Source organism: Gavialis gangeticus, unplaced genomic scaffold, assembly GCF_001723915.1.
Source record: "Gavialis gangeticus isolate Ggan-Ray unplaced genomic scaffold, GavGan_comp1, whole genome shotgun sequence".
NCBI lineage: Eukaryota > Metazoa > Chordata > Crocodylia > Gavialidae > Gavialis > Gavialis gangeticus.
This window is the reverse complement of record NW_017728993.1, coordinates 38,431,698-38,453,329: the sequence shown is the minus strand read 5'-3', so window position 1 is coordinate 38,453,329 and position 21,632 is coordinate 38,431,698. Positions and strand designations below refer to the sequence as shown.

The 21,632-nt window shown below is 41.7% G+C and overlaps 1 protein-coding gene and 1 long non-coding RNA gene across 3 annotated transcripts in view; both read right to left on the bottom strand.

Annotated features, from left to right (window-relative positions):
* The window catches only part of LOC109286820, a 19,480-nt gene extending 1,644 nt beyond the window's left edge, over window positions 1-17,836 (bottom strand). Inside the window, exons 1-2 of the long non-coding RNA XR_002094692.1 lie at window positions 17,413-17,836; window positions 10,583-10,592 (exon numbers count right to left, since the gene is read on the bottom strand). This is a non-coding gene — a long non-coding RNA (uncharacterized LOC109286820). The remainder of the gene's footprint in view (window positions 1-10,582; window positions 10,593-17,412) is intronic.
* Window positions 17,837-18,116: 280 nt separating this feature from the next.
* The window catches only part of LRRC8B (leucine rich repeat containing 8 family member B), a 52,138-nt gene continuing 48,622 nt past the window's right edge, over window positions 18,117-21,632 (bottom strand). For both annotated transcript variants that reach the window (XM_019501577.1, XM_019501578.1), the window contains one exon: window positions 18,117-20,583. In XM_019501577.1, coding sequence (XP_019357122.1) covers window positions 20,314-20,583 — 270 coding nt within the window. In that variant the 3' untranslated portion in view covers window positions 18,117-20,313. The remainder of the gene's footprint in view (window positions 20,584-21,632) is intronic.

Genomic DNA, 21,632 nt, shown 5'->3' with positions numbered 1-21,632 from the left:
AAGCTCAAGAGGCTTGTCAGTGAGGCCCTAAGGGACCACAATCCCAAGGGGAGGGGAGACCAGGAAGAGCGGGTGCTCCTCAAGGGAGCAATCCTTGATACACAAGCTAAGGCTATTCCATCCCAGAGGAAAGGCAGCAAGAGGACACAGCAGCCCCCTTGGCTCAACAAGGAACTTGCGGACCTGCTGCATCTAAGAAGACAGACGTACAAAGGATGGAGGAAGGGATCCACCTCCAAGGAGAAATACTCTGGACTGGTCCGGACCTGCAGAGAGCAAACCAGGAAAGCCAAGGCTGCGATGGAACTCGAGCTAGCTACAAGTATCAAGGACAATAAAAGGTCCTTTTTTAGATATGTGGGGAGCCAGAGGAAAAGCAAGGGCAACATTGGACCCCTGCTAAACCATAAGGGAGAACTGATGACCGACACCCAGGAAAAAGGCAACTTACTAAATGGGTACTTTGTGTCAGTCTTTCACATGGGACGTCCCTGCCCATTACGGGACAGGGACACCTGAGTGAGGGTGGTTCTTTGCCCTCCATCAATGCTGACCTCGTGAAGGAACACCTTGAGAGGCTGGACACCTTCAAGTCAGCTGGCACTGACAATTTACACCTCAGAATACTCAAGGAGCTGGCAAGCATCATAGCCCAGCCCCTGGCACAGATCTTCGACAGCTCGTGGCGCTCTGGTTAAGTGCCCAAAGACTGGAAGAAGGCCAATGTGGTGCCTGTCTTCAAGGGAGGGAAGTGGATCCAGCAAACTACAGGCCCATCAGCCTGACCTCTATCTCAGGGAAGGTCTTAGAAAAGATTATCAGAGAGGCCATTCTTAAAGGACTGGCCGATGGCAACACCCTGAGGGATAGCCAGCACGGGTTTGTTGCAGATAGGTCCCACTTGACCAATCTCATTTCCTTTTACAACCGGATGACCTATCACCTGGACAAGGGGAAAGAGATTGATGTCTTATATCTTGACTTTAAAGAAGCCTTCGATCTGATATCCCATGATCACCTTTTGGCAAAACTGGGCAGGTGCAGCCTTGGGTCCACCATGATCCACTGGCTGGGGAACTGGCTTCATGGTTGGACCCAGAGGATGGTGGTTGATGGAAGTCAATCGTCGTGGTGCGCTGTGACCAGTGGGGTCCCTCAAGGCTCTGTCCTTGAACCTATTTTGTTCAACATCTTCATCAATGATGTGGACATTGGAGTCAGAAGTGGGCTGGCCAAGTTCGCCGATGATACCAAACTCTGGGGTGAAGCATCCACACCTGAGGACAGGAGAGCGATCCAGGCTGACCTTGACAGGCTCAGGAAATGGGCAGATGAGAACCTGATGGTGTTTAACACTGAAAAATGCAAGGTTCTCCACCTTTGGAAGAAAAACCTGCAGCATGTCTATAGGCTCAGCACTGCTACGCTGACTAACACTATGGACGAGAGCGACTTGGGGGTCAGGATTGACCACAAGATGAACATGAGCCTTCAATGTGATGTCGCAGCTGGTAAAGCAAGCAAAACCCTGGCTTGCATCCATAGCTGCTTCTCAAGCAAATCCCAAGACATCATTCTCCCCTTGTACTCAGCCTTGGTGAGGCTGCAGCTGCAGTACTGGGTCCAGTTTTGGGCTCCACAATTCGAAAAGGATGTGGAGAAGCTTGAGAGCGTCCAGAGAAGAGCCACGTGCATGATCAGAGGTCAGGAAAACAGACCTTATGATGACAGGCTGAGAGCCATGGGACTTTTCAGCTGGAAAAGTGCAGGCTCAGGGGCAATCTGATGGCCACCTATAAGTTTATCAGGGGTGCTCACCAGAACCTGGGAGAATGTTTGTTCACCAGAACACCCCAAGGGATAACAAGGTCAGAGCACCCCAAGGGATAACAAGGTTAAACCACCACCCTCTGGGTCCAACATTTATAAACTCCTCCACGACCATTTCAGGCTGGTCATAAGGAAGAATTTTTTTACTGGTCTGGAATGGACTGCCGCTGGAGGTGGTTCAAGCACCTACTTTGGAGGGCTTCAAGAGAAACCTGGATGTTTTTCTTGCTGGGATCCTATGACCCCAGCTGACTTCCTGCACCTGGGGCAGGGGGCTGGGCTCGATGATCTTCCAAGGCTTCTTCCAGCCCTAATGTCTATGAAATCTATGAAATACAACTGGAAAAAATATACATAGAAAATTCATTTGGCTAGCAGAAATTCATGGGATAAGAGACAAAAGGGATAAATAGGAGAGATTTGTTTTTTCAAATCTCATTCAATCTTAAAAATTTATGGTGAAACTGTACAGGTAGTGCTTTCTGGAAGAAGATGCATGGTATCCACATAAGCTTCTTATTATGTCATGGGAAAACACCTTATTAAGAGAACCATTCAGAGTATAAAAAAGGAAAAAAAAGCTTTTACTGTAAAGTTCAGAGAAAGGAAGTGACTCAGTGGTTGAAGGAGGGGTGCGTACTAGACAGATGAGACAGCGCAAATGAAATGGTAAACTGCCCTCCTCCACAGATGAGGAGGAGGGAGAGATGGGCAAGAGCAGAGTAGAAGAAGGAAAAAGATAGGTGAATGAAGCAAGTTGCCAGAGAACAATTCTGATGTGTACTCAGAAACTGGTAGGAAGCCAGGAAATAGTGGATGGGAGATTCTAGAGACATGTGCCTCCCAGCAACCCTCTGCCAGGAGGCATGTTTTCTGTGTGTAGCATTGTGCCCTGTAGGATTACTGGATCACTTATAAACTCTTCCAAAGGACACCAGAATGTGAAGAGACATGGAGATTGAGCTCCTCTTGTATCCCAAGCACTGATACCTCTACACCAAGTCTGAGGTGCATTAATGAGACAGTCTGGGGAAGCTTGCTACACTATTGCCTTTTTCATACCTGTTTTGTAGCTGGAAGGCTTCTCTTTCCTAGCTTTTTAAAGCAAACCTCTGGCTACCTCTTTGCCCAAGTTTAAAATTAAGGACAGTATTGTAAAAGCTCTAGGCCAGGCTCTGGAATTGTTAACAAAGTTCTCCATGTTGTTCTAAATTCTTTACTGAAGCTTAAAGGTAAAGTTTTCCCTAACAGCTCCCACTTTTTTGTTTAAAAATAATCAGTATCTGCTTTTAGTAGAGTCCAAAATTAGTAGGGATTTTATTGTTTACTTCACAGGTTGGCCTCCAGCCTCACGTGCAAGATCAGTACAACTCTGGGAATGGGGCTGGATTCAAAAGACACCAGCGGGTATAAAAATAAGTGGAAAAGATTCATTTGCTCATCCACATTAGTGAAATGATTAAACCCAACTCATTAAATTAAATTTGCTCTGCTACTATTTAGGTGATCTGATTAATTTATTTTGTATATTTCTTCCAGTTTGGATAGTGCAAAAAAGTTTTGTTCTTGTTTGGCATCAAATTTCACATTTTGGTGTTCTTACGTTTCATGATTCTGTATTTATTGGGTAGCTGGGGAATGCTGATTCAGAGATGCTAGGGTCAGAAGGGACCCTTATATTCAAATGGAATATTGTTTTAATTGATGTTCTTGTTTTGGGAAAACAATTTCAAGCTAAACAAAAAACCCTAAAGTTTGTCCTACACCACTTGTTTTCAATCTTTTTCATTTGTGGACCCCTTTAGAAATTTCAAGTGAAGGTGCAGACCCTGTTGAATTGTAAGTGTGGGTATTCACATACTTTTGATTGATCATAGTCCTCTTTTGTGGACCCCTTAGACATAGTCTGCAGACCCCCCGAGGTCCATGAACCATAGGCTGAAAACCAATGTTCTCAACCATGTTTGGTGTCCTTTAAAATTCTACCATAGTGCCAGCAGAGGGAGCTAAGGAGTACAATATGCCCTTTACAGAGAGTAATTCTGGATTTTTTAAATACATATTTAGAAACCACAAGTGGGTGAAGTCTCTGTTATTACTCAGTGGATGGTCATTAGGCTTTCTGAAACACAAGAACAAGTTACACATACACGGAAGAAAAATGGTGATTTTAAAATTAACACAAATGGGAAAGGTAGAATAAAATAATAAAGAGCAAAATGACCCTCAGTAAAGCCTTACGCACAGTATGTAGTTTAGGTGCCATATTTTAAGTTCTTAGATGCTGCTTGCTTTCTCAGGCCTTTTATTTGCATACTGCTAGGTCTTTACCTTAGTTTGGCTCTTTTATGAGCCCCCTACTCACTCTGGTGACTAGCTATTCATGTATAAGTACTTGATTTTGGTGGAACTACTGAAACTATTGGAATAAGTGTCCACCAGTGCAAGTAAGGTACTTATGCTCTATTTTGTGGAGATACCAAGAGTTATATGAGATTTGGGAGATTATAGGCAACGGAAAACAGATTGGCTGCTGGGTATATAATGTCAGAGCACTAACTAAATGTGATAGAGCTATATACCCATATTCTACTGACCATCCAGTCTGTTATTGATCTGTATAGAGACAAAAAGAAATTTATTTCTGCCTTACTGAAAAAAAGAAAAAAACAAGATTCTTTTCTCCTCTCTGTACTATTGACATATAACTCTCAAATAAACCAAAGATTTAATAAGCCCTATGCAGACTGCAAACGTGTATCAGCATCCTTGTTAGTGTCCATTTATCTAGAAAGTGCTCACGTTGCAAGGTACTGCTATCACAGCAAAACCTTCCCAAAAGTTTCCCTACACCTACAGCCAAACCTTCCCAAAAGCAAAAGCAGTTTGCCCCAAAGTGACATCTAATAATAGTGTCTACTGTAGGCTTATTCTATAAAGCTAAGTTGTTCTCATAATCTATGCACTAGAACAGGGCCAGGAATTAGTATGCAAGGAAATTCTGTAGCATAGCAGCTGGACTCTTAAATAGCCTAAGGCAACTAGGGGAGGGGAGTTGGGGGGTTGGAGGATTAGTCTTCCCATGCCGCCTACGTGGAAATTGGAGGAATCCCTAACTAGAGCCCTTGGGAGACGATTTTCATTGCCTCTCCCACTTTAGAAGTCATTCTTGATTCCTGTGTCCTGTGTAATGAAAACTAAAGGGAAGAGTTAAAAATGACCAACAAAGGGCACTGTTTAAAAAGTTCTGAAAATTCAAACATACAAGAAACTGGCTCTGTAAGTGAACAAAGCATTAGTTTTAAGCTCAGGGACTCATGAAATATAGTATATAATTGCAACTTTAATTTAAAAAAAAATCAAATTCTAAATATTAGCAAGAATATATGAACAGTCACTCACCATGTCTGCACTATAGGGGCTGCTGCCACTTTGAAGGCAACAGTGTTTTGGCAGCAAGGGGACACAGCTCTACTGTCAGATGTTTTTCTGCCACCAGTTCTCCCGGTTAGCAAAGGCCACAACAGCAGATGGTTTCTTTTGCTGACTGAGCAGCATCCACACTGGAGGTTTTGCTGGCAGAGCTGTTGGCCACAGGGTGTGTTCTCACACTCACTGTTGACATTGGTTATGCAGTCAAGGACTCAGTATTGTCTTCCCTAAGCCGTAGTGTCCTGGAACAAGACCTCAGAAAGGGACAAAGACCACAGCCTTAACAGACCTAGTCTGAAATCTAAAGACAACAACATGTGTCAATGCTTATCTGCTTTTGATTGTCAGGAACATTCAGTTTATGCTTATTCTACTTCTCCATCTTCTCCATCTGCCTAAAGTATCTGGCTTCTCTACTGAGAAACAGTATAATGCAATTGTACACTACTAACACAAAAACATTGCTACATTGGAATGAATCGTAGGTAGGCTTAGCAGGATTTGATTTTTAACAGTAAAGACTGATAAATGTTGATTTCACCTCATGCTTACAAACCAACAGAAAACTATTTCTGCTGTTAATAATGAAAGTTTATAGGAAAGTAGTAAAAGAAAAATGATGGCTGATAGCCTGTGTGACTACATGGGGAGCAGTCCTACAGAACCGTGCTGGTGGTGCTTTAGTCTGCAACTCCCAGAAACCCCAGGTGACAACCCCAAGTGGCAACAAAAGAAGAAGTAGTGACAAAGTAGGTGAGGGAGTTACAGGTAACTGGAGCTGGGACTGATGGCAGCTCTGCCACTCAGGTGGCGGCAGTCCTAGAGTACTTACATTTGTGACTGTGGGAGTGGGTGGTTAAAGTGTCTGCACCCCACCCCCCCACTCCAAATACCCTTGATTTTACACAATCCTGAAAATTTAAATTGATAACAATTGTAATAAATGCTTAAAAATAAACATTGATATGATCCATCAGAAGTATTAAAAAAAAAATTGAATTCCAGGCCTAATCATAGACTATCTAGGCCACTATAATGGGAATGGTGATGCAATTAGAAGACCTATGGAACATAGAAAGCCTTGCCTGTACTTATAGCAATCTGTATGTATAGAAGGCTACTGTAGTTAATATTCTCATTATAATCTATTTTTTAAATTCAGAAAAGGGCAGTTTTGACTAAAAGAAAGGGTCAAAAATTTAGAAGTTCATGTTAAGAATTTCTTAACAAAGTCTGTTATGGAAATGCTGGAAGGAAAAGTGTATTATGTAATCAGGGCCATCCCATTTGTCTACTCCCAAATTAGCAAGAACCACACACCCTTGGCATTAAAATGGATTTAATTTAAATCAGATTTTTCTGTTCTTGACTTTGACGTGGTTGTTTTCTAGCCAATTTTTTTAAGTAGAAAAGTTTTGTTCTCATTTTCTCTTCATGCATATGTTGTAATTTATACCCACAGAACAGAAAAACAAACACCATCTTTACAAACTATCTTCATGAAAACATCTTGCAGAAATATAAAGATTTGTTTATTATGGTGAGAGGTATGAATACCCTTAGGTCCCACTGGTTTCAGTGGGATTTCTATAGAAGCAATTATTCAGCATCCTGCAGAGTTGCCATCTCTAGAAATCAGATCACTAAATGAGAACTCCTTACACCAAACAAGGTTTGCCTGGGAGAAAACAGTTGACTATTTCTCCGCGTATGTCTGCAGTGCCCGAGGAGTGCACCAGAGTGCCACAGTGAAAGACTCTACACTCACTCTGTGTACTAACCCTTGAAACAGATATGATGTATCTACCTTAGTGCTGTGCTAGGTTTGATTCAGTAAGCTTGCTCTCTTTGGGGTACTTCCTGGCGCACAGCCAACATCCACCTACATCTGTTTCAGGGGATAACATATAGAGTAGACACAGTGTATTTCACTGCAGCACCCCTTAATGTGGTCCCCAGGCCGTACAGGCATGCCTCAGTGTCTGAGTGAGATTAGGTCAAGATGAATAAGACTCAGTATACCAGCAGATAAAACTAAGGGGTATTGTGTTAGGTTGGGAAGAAGCTGATTGACCATCTGGCAGACATGTCAGCCTCCTGAGGTTGTACATCCAGAATGTATTACACTAGCTCACAATTTGGAGGTCTGGTTATATTCCCAGTGGTGGCAGAAACTGCATTTCCATCTACACCAGACTATGTCCTTGTCATCAGACCAGGCTACTACAATGCACAGCAGCTAGAAATGAAGGGTGTTAAAAAAAAAGCAGTCTCTGAAGCATATGACCCCAAGTGTTCTCTGATCTGCATTAGCAGTCAGCTTCCAGCTGGGGTTTAGGGTGCCTGCTGGCCTGATCTTTCTTACCTGAGAAACTCCTTAGCCCCTTCTCTGCCCTCTGCACCCACCCCAGCTCCAAGAGATTCTGTCACAGAGCAGATAGAAAAGCTGGATCTCCCTTGGCATGAGAGAGGGAACTGCTGGCAGAGTCCTGTGCATGGAACTCACTGCCCCCAACTTTAGCCACAGCACAAAGTCGCCTGAATTTGTTGTTCTGAACAGTGCCAAAGTGTGTGTGCACAAGTTTGTGCATGGAGGGAGTGGTCATCTTTTCTTTGGGTCAGTAGCATTTCAGTTATTACCACATGCATTTGCCAACTGGCTGTTGTACAGTATTTTAAACAGGACAATAACAGGATGCTTCTACACTAATGCTCATAGTATGGGGAATAAGCAGGACGAGCTCACCCTCCTGCTAGCTAACACCAACCCAGACATAGTGGGGCTCATAGAAACGTGGTGCGACCCAACGCATGATTGGGCAGTGAATATCAAGGGCTATAGGCTGTACAGGAGGGATAGGACAGGGAGGAGAGGTGGGGGTGTAGCGCTCTATGTCAAGGAGAAATACACATCCTCAATGAGTGACACTGGGTCAGAGGAGGGGCACACGGAAGTGCTCTGGGTTAGAATACAAGGCAGTAGAGGGGAAAGGGACTTAACGGTGGGGGTCTACTACAGACCACCCGACCACAGGGAAGAGCTAGACTAGGAATTCTTAAGTCAGCTCATGGAGGTACTTAGGTCAAAGGATGTGGTCATCATGGGTGACCTGAACTTTCCAGACATCTGCTGGGAAGAGCAGTCAGCCAGGTCTGACTGCTCATGTAGGTTCCTAGCCGAGATACAGGACCTCCATCTAACCCAGGAGGTGCACAGCCCTACCAGGGGACACGCCTTGTTGGACCTGGTCATGGCCACGGGCGACGACCTGGTGAGGGGGCTGCGGGTGCTCGACCACCTGGGCGACAGCAATCATTGCCTGCTGGAATTCACCATCCAGCGCAAGGTGGCAAAGGCCTACAGCAAGGCAGCAGCCCTGGACTTCAGGAGGGTGGATTTCAATGAGGTAGGGAGAATAGTCAGGGAGACACTGAGGTCCTGGAGGGGAGGGGAGTCGGGTGTACAAGAAGAGTGGTCGTTCCTTAAGGAGATGATCCTCCAAGCCCAAAGGGAGGTAATCCCAACATGGATCAAAGGGGGCAAGATGGTGCAAAAGCCCCCATGGCTCACCAGAAGCATCTGGGAATGTCTCCTAGCTAGAAAGGAGGTGCACACCCAATGGAAGGGAGGGGCCATCACCAGAGAGGACTATACTGTGGTTGCTCGGGGATGCAGGGGGGCAGTCAGGGAGGCCAAGGCAGAGATGGAACTGGGACTAGCTACCCGGATCAAGGACAACAAGAAGTCCTTTTTTAAATACATCAGGGGTAAAAAGAAGGTAGTGGGTAATGTGGGGCCTCTACAGGACACACTAAGTAATCTGGTCGTCGCACCAGACAGCAAAGCTAACCTATTTAATGATTTCTTTGCCTCCATTTTTCTGCGCAGGGACTGAGTCACACCCCCCACCGAGACCCCCATAGGTCCCAGGGCATGGAGAGGGTCCAGAGGAGGGCCACTCGCATGATCAGGGGGCAGCAGGGCAGGCCCTACAAGGAGAGGCTGAGGGACCTGAACCTGTTCAGCCTCTACAAGAGGAGGCTGAGGGGAGATCTAGGGGTCGTTTACAAACTAGTCAGAGGGGACCAGCAGGCACTGGGGAAGTCCCTGTTCCCCCGAGCACTACCAGGAGTGACTAGAAATAATGGTCACAAGCTGGCAGAGGGTAGATTTAGGCTAGATATCAGGAGGCGCTACTTCACGGTCAGGGCAGCTAGGATCTGGAACCAACTTCCAAGAGAAGTGGTGCTGGCTCCTACCCTCCGTGTTTTTAAGAGGAGGTTAGATGTACACCTTGCTGGGGTCATTTGACCCCAGTACTCTTTCCTGCCATGGCAGGGGGTCAGACTTGATGATCTGCTCAGGTCCCTTCCGACCCTACCAACTATGAAACTATATGATGGGAACAAGCAGAAGGGTTTTCATTTTTAAAATAGCTAGCTATAAAATCAATATCCACAGAAAACATTTTAAATGAAAAAGGTCACAGTATGAAGTTCTATATTCTCTCTTATTTGTTTAAAAGAACTGTAAATGTTGGTGTTCCTCCTTGCAGACAAGAGGATTATCTGCTGCTAAATGTTCTCCTTTGCAGCAGTCAGTTACATAGCGTACATTTTAACACTGAGATAAGAGTACAAAACCTTCTTGCAACAGTACCACGTAAGTCTGATGCTCTCTCACAATATGAATTCCAGCAGTTGAAAGGCTGCTCAGCTGTTGCTGTTTTAGCTTTTTACTTGCATGTTTTTCTTGCCCAAGAGCACTCCCATTTCTGTCCAAAAAAGCGTGTATTCTCCTTTGTCTACCTATAAGGTCAAATGAGTTAGCCAGTGGGTTGCACTCTATCAAGTGCATACTGCAGTGTTTTCTTGGGCAACTATGCTGTGGTCCAGATCACTGTCTAGGACATTGGGGGCCAAACTTTTTGGTTGGTGTGCCACCAACAAATTAGCCCTGCACCCTCCCTAAGTGCCCCTTCAATCCCTTTTCCCTGCCTGATCTGCTGCTCAGCATTCTGTTCCCTGCCTATCTGCCACTTCATTGCCTGGACCCACCCCAGCTTGTCACACACCACCTACAGAGGGTCCCCATGTACTTGTGCACCCACACTGCGGGTTGGCCTAGGAGCTGGTTGGGTACTTGTCTGTTCAGCTGTACAGCTCACATCTGGCTTATCACAGCTGGGTCTTCATTATTAATACCTTGGTGGATATGCAGTCAGCTCACTACAGGTTTTTGTCACTGGTCAGTATACCACCGCAGTCAGGAAAGGGTGGCAAGTTGGCTCTGTTGAGACTTCGCCAGTTGATGAATCACCCCCACCCACCTGTAAGCACAATACCTTTTACACCTTAAATTGATTTGCAAAACTTGATTCTGTATAGTGCTTCTGTAAGGCTTACAAGTGTTACACCGGCTTTTTTGGATGCGAGACTACTAGATCCATGACTGATCACTCATAGTGTTCTGTATTTTTGGTTTTTATTAAAAAAAAAATTCTAGGAATTTTTCAGGGATTAACTTCCAAACAAACAAAAAGGTTGAAAAGAAAAAAAAAAATTTTAAATCGGGGAAAATAATAATAATAAATATATACATACATACTTTTTAGTATGCTGACAAGGATTTAAAAAATAAAAATAAAGTCCTACTTTTCTCCAACAATACTTTTCTTACTTTTATGTGTAAAAACTCAGGTTTTCATAAACTGATTTTGAATTATTAGAAAAAGAATGAAAATGGTAAGAAAGGTTAAACTTTTTTTTTTTTTTTTTATACAAACCTAATTTTTGTGTCCCATCAAAACTAGTAATTTTTCCAGAAATCCTGGTTTACATAGGCTCGCATGGCTTTCTTAAGTGTATCCTCACTCATGCTGAGCCTCTTACTCTCTTGGATGTAGTCCATTTTTGAAAATAAGCATTCTGCATCCACTGATCCAGGGGGTACACTCAAAGCTCATCGTGCAACTTTACTAAAATTGGGAAGTGTGTCTTAGTGGATATTCCAAAAAGCCAGCACATCCAGGTCCACATTGTCAGGGATAGGCATGTTCACGTAGGTAGTGTATTCACTTTTAAGATGCAAAATTTAATCTTTGGTGGCAAATGGTTGAAACACTCTGGCATAATGGTTGTAGTCTGCTGCAAAATTCACTTTGAGGAAGTGGTTCAACACCTGGATGACGTTCCAAAAAGAATGTCAAAAGAATTTTCAGCGCCGAACACTTCGGGTTCAAATTACACATTACAGTCGCCTGCCATTTTTCACAGAGAACAGTGTTGAAGTTTTTTCGGCGCTGAAAGCTTTTTTGGTTCTTTCTTGTTCCAAGGTCAGAAGGATTTCAAGAAACAGTTGTGTTTTCTTGCCGTATATTTTTGTTACAGCTTGTGTGTTTAATTCAGGTGATATTTTGGTTGTCAGTATGTGGTGAGCATCTGAATTAGAAAATGTGTTGGTGGCAGCAGGGGAGAACTCCAATGCTTTTTGCCTTTCAGACAGCAAATCCAAGTTCTCAACAATGAACATGACCTTGGTGCACAGAATCTGGTGGTCATGGAGATTATTTGCCTGTTTCTTTAGAGTTTCTGCTTTAGCACCGACAAACTCAGGGTGATCTAAAATATGCATTAGCACAGTCTGTGCCTTATTTACATGACATGAAGCCAGGTAGAAACTCATTCATGAATGCGGCACAACAGGAGTCGGTAATCAGCAGTCAAGTTTGCAGTCATCTCACACTTCATACAACAAAGCCTTCAGCTTGTTTGTTTGTATGCTTGAAAACAGCCCCAAATCCAACGACAAGATTTCACATCTCTCATTTCTTCAATAGCTGTGGCTGATGATGGCACAACATGAATTAAATGAGGACAAGTAACTTGTAATAGCTCTAGTTTTGGATTGAGTTTCATCTCCTGGGAAAACTTAGCCACACAGGAGGCAGAATCTGTGTTAGTGGTGGCCACATTTTCCCCAAGTCAGCTGGTACATCTCTAACACTGATTTACTGCTGCATGGATGCTTGGGGTGTCAGTAAATGGGATGAATGTCACACCTGCACAAAACAATACTGGCTTTTTGGCTTTGAAATCAAAAAACAAAAACAAAAGGCCAAGAATTGAACGGTCCAACGCATCAGGGGATTCATCAAAAACCAAACTAGATACCACATTTCCATTAATTCTTTCAATCACTTTAAATGCTAAAGCTGTCATTTTCCCTCAGGTACTTACAAGTGAGGTTGTCTGTATTAGGAAGAGTTTTTGCTGCTGGACAGTATGGTTGCACAAAGTCACCGATCGGTTCCACGGTGAGAAACAGTGGTTGCCCACCATGTACAAATTTGTTAACAGTCATGTCGGGTTCTCTGTTTCATTAATGCCCTGTTAAAGGCTCCACGTATGGCCTGTTTATTCCTAATCTCATATTCTTCTTTAATTTTAATGTGTTGCTTGCTTTCTACATGTTCTTTTATCCTGTACGCATGAGAACTGACTTCAATGACGCAGTACTTGCAGTGCAATGCAACCTCTTCACCTTCCTGTTTACTCCTTTTGAAAACTTCTAAACGCTGATTTTCACGGATATATTCACATAGAGATTTGCACTTTCTACCCATCTTTTATTTTTTTTTCTGTGTATGCTTTTATTCAGCCTCACATTAAACAGAAGCACTAAGTGCCTATTTATATCACACGAGCCAATCATGGAGTGATATTGTCATGGTTTAATCTGACTGGCTCCATTGTGCATCTGGAGTGAGTTTTACATTTAAGAATTGCTTCAGCTTTAGTGCTGCAATACAAAACCATTTATCAGGATGGCATTTCATAAAAATAAACACCCGGTACAATATTATTGAGCGAACTGAAAAACGGGTTTAAATTAATGAAAACCATATAACTTCAATTAAAAAAAATCAGGTAATTTATCACCAAAATTCAGTAAAAACTGAAAATGCGGAACACTAATCATTCAATATCTTTCAAGATAAGCCAACTCACGAATTATCAGAATCTCGGCTGTGCTGACGAATGTGGAAGTAGCACTATACTCTCGTACAAAGGCTGAGTGACACAATCTCAAACTGATGGTTAGTTCAAAGCTGGTTGAACAGAGCAAAACAATCTACCAATGCCTGAAGATCTTTCCTGGAACAGGCAGCTAGAATACATTCCATCACCGACGTAACAGCTCCTTCAGAGTTTCTGTATAGTCTGTTTGGGAACTCTAGACATAGCAGTCGGCAGAGGCTAAACTGCAGTTCAGAAGCAAATTTCAGTGCCTGCATTCAGAGACAACCCAAGCAGGGTGGTGAGGGGGCGATGCTGAGCAGCCAGACGTGAAGCTGACAGCAGCGCAGAGTCACCATGGCCACTCCATTCAGCTCTGTGGCCCCCCCCGAAGTGCAGGGCCCAGGGCGGTCACCCTGATTCACCCCTCCTAAGGATGGCCCTGCCTGAATTAAGGTTACAGACATCTTGTATAACACCACTCTGTATAAAAGCACAAACAGGTTTTGCCCTATGACACATCCTTGTTTGACTCTGCTCGTCAGAGAGAAGGGGTCAGATAGAGCGACATTGACTTTTACTCTGCCGCACATGCCATCATGAAGCTATTTCAGGACTGACAGACCTATTCGAATAGTCAAAGGCTTCCCACAGCTTCTGAAGTTCAAATTGGCTCATTGTGTCAGTTTTTCTCAAATAGGTAAAATCTATGTAAAAATCAAGATTTTGCTGTTAGCTTTTCTGGATTTCCTGAGCAACAGAAATCAGGTTTACTGTTCTGTTGTTTGTCTGAAACATACCATGCGATTCTGGAAGCTTCCTTTCTACAAGGTGCAGCAGCAGCCAGGTTGAAGAGAATTTGAGAAATAATTTTCCAGAAGGATAGCATCACTGCTGAAATATATAAAATCAGTCACATGCTCCTGAGTAAGCATCTATACAAAATTTAATTTTGGTTCTGGAGTACAGGGATTATTCTGCAGGACTTAAAAAGATGTAATGATCAGCAAAGACTATAAGAACAATGGCCCTAGTGCCAGTCCAGATGAACACCTCACAAAAATTATTTCATATATACTACCTCTATCTACTACCAAGAGTTGGACAATAGAAACTTCTTTAGAAAGTACAACAGCATTCTTGATTTGCCAGCACCAACTGATTAGTCACTGACATGTTACAGGCTAGGATAACAAGTTTCCAGACAGAAACAGAGTTCCTGGCCTACCCTTATCTGCACAGTCCAGCAATGAAGGGTTGAACATGCTGCTCTTGCATCGACATGAAGGAAGTACCCTTATGTGAAAGCTCTGGTGTCACTGCTGTTTATCCAAAACCCCATGTCCACTACACACGGTCAGTGGTCCTGCACTACTTCTAGCTATACTCTGTTGCAACAATGTTGCAAGAACAGTTTGTAGTTTTCTAGAACAAAAGTCTTGGCACTGGTTACAAAGGACAGGAAAAGGGTCCGTACACAGCCAGAAGTGCTTCAAGTCCCTTGTGCTGGTGGGAGAAGAGCATTTCCAGCCAGAGGGACAAGTTTTCTCCACAGTATGCTACAAAGTAAATTCCTAGAGCACCTCAAGTTAGTGTAGTACTAAGGACTAAGGGGAATCATTAGAAATCCTAGAAGCTAAGGCAAGGTCTTCAGTGCTACAGACACAGCTACAGGGGCAGGACAGAAGTCTGGCTCAGTGGTATGAGTGATCACAAATGAGATTAGCTATCCAGAATTATACATACCAAATTCACTTCTGCAACGAATATAGGCTAGTCCTTAGAGAGTCCAAGTAACTTCCATCAACACAAGAGGAGGTTTTTTTTTATTTTTGTAATGCAGCCAAATGCCTGAGAAGTGCTTAGACCCCACCCATGTAAAGCTCCCAGCACTGGTATGGTGCTTTCTTTCACAGATTCCCCGAAAAGTTAATATTTCGAGACCATTTGCCTGGCAGACTATTGTTAGGCTAGCACCAGCCCTAAGAACTGGAACTTGGGCTTATATGTGGCATTTTGCAAGGGCCATGTCCCATTAGAAAAAAAAAAGACAAAAGTGTGTTACTGGAAATACTAGAGGTCAAGAATAAGTTACAGATGCACACTTGTTGCCTATGGAGGCCATAATTAAATAAACTAAGCAGCATTGGGCAGATTATCCAACTTTAGAAAGTCTGTACCACTACTACATAGCAAGTGGATTATTTTGCAATTTTTCTTCTTTTGACAAATAAAATTCAAGAAAGTAAAGCCAACTAGAAGTCACAATGCTACCTCAGTACCTCTATAATGCTACAGTCTTAGAAGTGTTCACAACCATTGACACCTAAATTTTAAATTCATTAAAAAGAAAAAAAACAAACAAACTGATCAAGTGGTATATTTTCTTAACTGAACGGAGAGAATACATGTACTTAACCAAGTTCCTTGCATTTAAGAACAAAAAAAATCTGGTGACTAAACTCCACGCAACAAGGGTGGGGAAACTTGCTGTCAGGGATGTGTATGTTGATAGGGAAATAAAGAAAAGTTCATAAGACTGTAATGCAAAATATTTAATTATTTCTCAACCAAAGAAAGTTCACAATTAATACAAAAATTGTTAACACCACAACAGTACTGAAACAAACTGAAAAGACATTCTGCTGTTATCAGCTTTATACAAATAAGGTAGATGTCGCTACAGCTTGTTGTACAGTAGATAGCAGAATGGATTAATACTGATTCCTTGAAGATACCTTAATTCTGAACAAATATTCAATATTAAGAAGATGGCTAAAATAAATCTGAAGTTCAGAGCTATGACTGACTCCATACTCAAATGCTCAGCAGTAGGGGAAAAGCAGAGGTGGATCCAAAAGGGGTACAGTTGCACCTTCCCTTGGCTGTGCACCATGTGCCCAGTAAGCTCAGAGCTCACTGGCAGGTCAGCACAGCTCCTGCTGGGAGCTCTGCATGTGCTGGGAGCTCTGGAAGCTCACCAGCTGGTTGGCATGGGGTTCTTGCTTTCAAGCAGCTATGAAGCCTGCTGCTGTTTGCTCTTCCCCTTCCCCTCCTCCCATCTTAAATTCAGCAACTGGGGAAAGGAGGCAGATGCCTGAAGCGGAGCCCCTGTTTTTCACAAAGCCCAGGAGCTCTGTGCTGTTCATCCCTTCCCTTCTCCTACTGCTGAATTCAGGGGACAAGGGGTGGGGGGCACAAAGCAAAAAACAAAAGGCTTTGGAGCTGAAAGCAGACCCCCTCGCTGGTGAGCTTAGTGTTCACAGAATATGCAGACCAATGGCAGGACCTGCACTGATATGTCCATTTGCTCTCACTCCACTGGCATGCAGGATCATAGTGGGGGGCTGTGCCCACACTCCGTTCAGGTGTGTGGCACATGCACAATGAGCGGTTTTCACTGCACATGCTATGCAGCTTTAGTGGGTATGGTCACCCCCCCTGCTGCAATCCTGGATTTGCCCATGGGGAAAAAGCACAAAGCTAGAAAACAGGAAAACAAAAAGGCACACCATGGTCTGAGTTAAGGCCAGGGATATTAGCCTTTAGGCTTCTTGGCTTTTGTCAGGATGTCATAACATTCATATTATTTTGAAAGGTGAGGTGTTCATGCCCCCTTTAAAAGAGGAGGTAGAAGGTATGTCAAAAATGTATGCAATGCAGGTGCTGATTTTATTGTTTTGTTTTTTTAAACAGGCTCCACCCAGAAACAGTAGCATTTAGGGGTCTAATTTTGCAGTTCTTCTATAGACAGTTTTCCCAACTACTTTTAGTTAGCTTACATTTCTAAAATGTATGTAAGTTTCTAAGGCCAGGTACAAATATTCATTTCTAGTGTTGGAACATTTCCACTGCCAGGAATGATTCCAGAAGGGGCAGTACAAACATTCAGTCTGTAGCCACCTCCTTTCCCCTACACATTCCTGAAACCAGGGTGATCTCAGGCTGTTAAAAGTGTGGCTCGCTCTAGTCTTCCTGTTCCCAGACTGGAGCAGCAGGGCCAAGTCTGCTGTTCACTTCTCACACTGGGGGTGCTCCAGGAGTGAAAAGCAGGTACAGAGCAGCTGGCAGCTGCTCGTTTCCTCCCCTCCTGGTCTATAGGAGGGGCAGGAGCAGCTGCCTCTTCCCTACCCCCCACCTTCACCAGAAGTGATCCTATCTTAGGAAGGCATGGGAGCCTTTCCCCGTAGCTTTATTTCTCTTGGTTCCTGCGAGGAGAAAAGCCACAGGAAAGTGTGCAAACATTCATTCTCCCAGGATTTCTAACCAACTGTAGTCAGATTATTTTTCACCCAAATAGGCTTTTTTGCTCCGGGAGAAAAAGCTGGAATGTCTGTACACCTCTAGTTTCTGCCAGGAGAGAGTGGCAATTAGAAACAGGAGCATAGAAAATGAACATCTGTATAGGGCCTACATTATTTCCCTGTTAATCTATTTCCCGTTTAAATAGGACAAACTCTGGGTAAATGTATACTGAATAGGTCACAGCCACTGTAAGGCTGTCAGTGCACCAGTCATGAAAAATAAGGAGTTACAGAGCTTTAAAAAAAAAAAAAAAAAAAAAAAAAAAATTTTTAAAAATTTAAAAAAAAAAAAAAAGTTTTAAAAATTTAAAAAAAAAAAAAAAGTTTTAAAAATTTAAAAAAAAAAAAAAAGTTTTAAAAATTTAAAAAAAAAAAAAAAAAAAAAAAAAAAAGCTTTAAAATATTAAACATATAGTGTGTATATGTGTATGACCTTTTAAGTATTGGTACTGCTTTTCAGCATAGCAATGAAATGAAGCTTTGGACCCAAGCAAATATTTCTAAAATCAATCTACTTGGGTAATTTTTTTGTTTTTTTAAATGTACTAGGTCCAAAGTCAAGTTCTTGCACAATCTGATTCCAAAACCTAGAGCCTTGACACATCTAGTTTATATTGCAACTATTACCAAAACTTTAATTAGAATGGCACAGGCTGTTCTATTCTGATGCAATATGCCAAGACCCAGCTCACTATTTATGTACTATGTAAGTACCCAGGAAATATTATGAGCCATAAAAATTATACCTTGAACTAATATTGGAAAAACTGAACACAGAAACTACAAGATACTATACTGCTTAGCATTCAGATCTGACTGATCAGTTTATACAAAACATTTCATAATACAAATGTTTAGTAAAATCAAAGACTTAAAAATACATAAAATCCATTAGGTTGCAACACATTTTTGGTTCCCTGAGAAGAAAATTCTGTTTAGAAAGGTATATGCAATAGAATTAGTATGAGGAATAACACGAACTTCTTGGAAAGTTACTAAAGAGACACCTTTTATTTCAGTTTAGGAGACCAGACTCTCACTACATGAATTTTAAAAAAGGTAATTCTTAGGCCCCAGAACAATGATACTGGTAATGGGAGCAGTTTTTAAAAAATATACCATATATGTTAATCCTCCCCTGATGATTTAAAGACAAATATCAAAGTATGTTTACTAAACATCAAGAATATTACTTAATCAAAATTTTCAGCATTTTATTTGCTTAAAAATAAACACTAGTCCATATTTTATATTTGAATTTTAAGCATATAAAATTAAAAGTATTACTGATGTATGCTCCTGAAAACATGCTAACAATTTTAAATGCATCCATCAGAGGCAAAAAAATATATATTGGTTGTTATGAGAAATGTCAGTAGAATAAAACCTTAGAAATAGATAATGAAACAAAGTATACAGAAAAAATGTATAAAATCTACATCCATTTTATTTCCATCCATTTTAACAAACATTAAAGGATGGGATTATAAAAGATCATATATCCCCCTTCACACAATTTGTGAAATTATATCACTGAGTGGAGGAAAGTTTACAGTGGCATTGCAATTCATTTGGTTCAGTTTTGTTTTTAAGTATTTATGAATTGTGTGGCTTGGTTTTAACTGTGCCTGTGCTTCCCCATCCATTTATCTTTGATGCAAGATTTCCCTACCCACCAGCACACTAAACAGACCAACTGGAGGGACAGAGATAAGCACTGATAAATGGATGTGTAAGTGGCAAATGGGAAAACACCATAGTGATATTTGGGATTGCCAAAACAGATTGTAACTGTTCTTATTTGCCATAATTCTCTATGAAGATAAATACTAAGAAATATGATCTGCTTGTTGCCACAGTTAAGAACATGTATACAAAGCAAGGTAATTTTGCTATATTAGCAGCCACCACTTGAATACACAAGGTTTTTTTTGAGAGAGAGAGAGAAATAAAATCAGAACAAACTAAATTTTAATCCCATTTACTAGGTACATTGTTAGTTATCACATTTTTTCCTAGTCTAAAAAGACATAAAATACTGAAGCAGTTTACAAGAGGATATGAAGAATAATCATCCTATCATTTTTATATTAAATCAAGTGGCATCTCCCAAAGCTACAAGACTGGGGCAAGTGCTGACCATATACTTTAAATATGATTTTTTGTAAGTTGCAAAATGATTTCCAAGAAGCTCCATGAAACTGAAAAAATAACAATTTTATTTAAATAGGTTAGACCTAAATGAACACGTGCTACTCCTAAGTCAGTAAAGAATTCATATTTGGAAGAAAAAAAAAGTAATATGGGTAATTCTTGACCCCAGAATGGTGAGAGACAAAGGTGTTTAGCATGGCTGTTCTCAAGAGAAAAAATTCTCTGCCTCCCCCAAAATAAAGAGACACTCACTACATCCAGGTAACCAGTTCTTCAACAGCAACACTCATGCCCACAAACATTTACTACCCTAAGCATATCAGCCAGGAGAGCCCCAATAATTTACATTTAAGGTTATTCACAAAGATGCAATTACCTGCTAATCTATACATTACTTAAGACTAAATGTGTAAATGTTTCCTTTTTACTAAAAATTACTCAGATCAATACATATATGTTTTAGGTATGAATTGTAAACTAGGCTACTTCTCTCTCTCATCTTTCACCTGAACCTATCTTTATAGAAATATTAAGTAAAAGGCCTGAAGTATTTGATGACATACAGAGTCTCATCTTATTTATCCACACACATTTGCAGGCGCTCTCTTACACAAAGCGGAAGTGTTTTCAGCAGGCTCTCTTCTACAATTAGACAGCTCCGTTTCAGAAACTGACATTCTTCCAGTTCAGCAGGAAGTGATTCAAGGTAATTTCCAACAAGCTCTAGCTGAATGAGGTTCAACAGCTGACCAACAAGAGGGGACAAACTCATCAGGCTGTTATTTCCCAGAAGTAAATACTGTAGTTTTTTGCACTGAAATAATCCATCTGGCAGTTTTTCAATCTAAGAGAGAGATAAATAGAGAACATGGAAATTAAAACTTGTTGGCCTATGCAGAAATTTGCATCTTCCAAAACCTAATCCATTTTTCTACTCTAAAAATGTTTTTGAATTAAAAAAAGAAAGACTGAAGAAATGACAAATTATTATATAACAGTATTTATTATGCAATCTAAATGTGCTGTTGATATCTGCATAAAACCAGTTCTGGGTTCATCTGTTTGTTTTGATAAGGATATGACTAACTGAGGCTCTAAACAGAGGTCTCATTCGAAGCAGCCCCGATTTGGGCTGCATGCACACAGTCAAATGATCTGGAATAATTATTGTGGATTTGCTTTCCTAATAGAAGATACCTGGAGATCCCTGAGCAGACATTCAAATGCTAAGCCCCTGAAGAGCACAGAGCTTGCAGTGCAGATGCTATTCACTCAGGGGGTCCCTGTGCACACGTCAGTGTGCTCCGATGCTGGAAAACTCTCCCAAGAGTGATTTAGCTTTGGTTGTTCCCAGGTTATTTTTCTCCTGGAATAGACATTTTTGCTCTTGGAGAAAAATCCTGAACATCTGTACACTCTTGGTCTCTACTGGGACAGCAGTGATTGTTTCAGGAGATACTGAACATCTGTATAAGGCCTTGATCCAAGTGAAAACCTGGGACAAAGTGAAAAACAGAAGCAGTGCTGCCCTTTTACCTCCATAGCCCTCCCAAGCTGTATTGTTGCTCCTCTACGAGTAGGTAGCCAGGGAGAGCACACAACCTAACAGCCTGGTCCCTGGAACAATTGGCAATTAACTTGAATAAGATGAAAATAATTTAAGATTACAGAGCACTGTTGGGAGTGTGGGGAGAGGATGTGCTAGAACATTTTATCTTGTATATTTCACAGGTACTTAAAGCAGAACAATACATTGGTACCTCTGAAGGATCCCAGGACAAAAGGCTCTCTCCCCAGAGAAATGGCATGTGCTGTACCTGTTTACACCCTGAAAGTTAAATTCTTCAGAAGATATTTCATAGTTTCTAGGGTCAGAAGGGACCTGAGCAGATC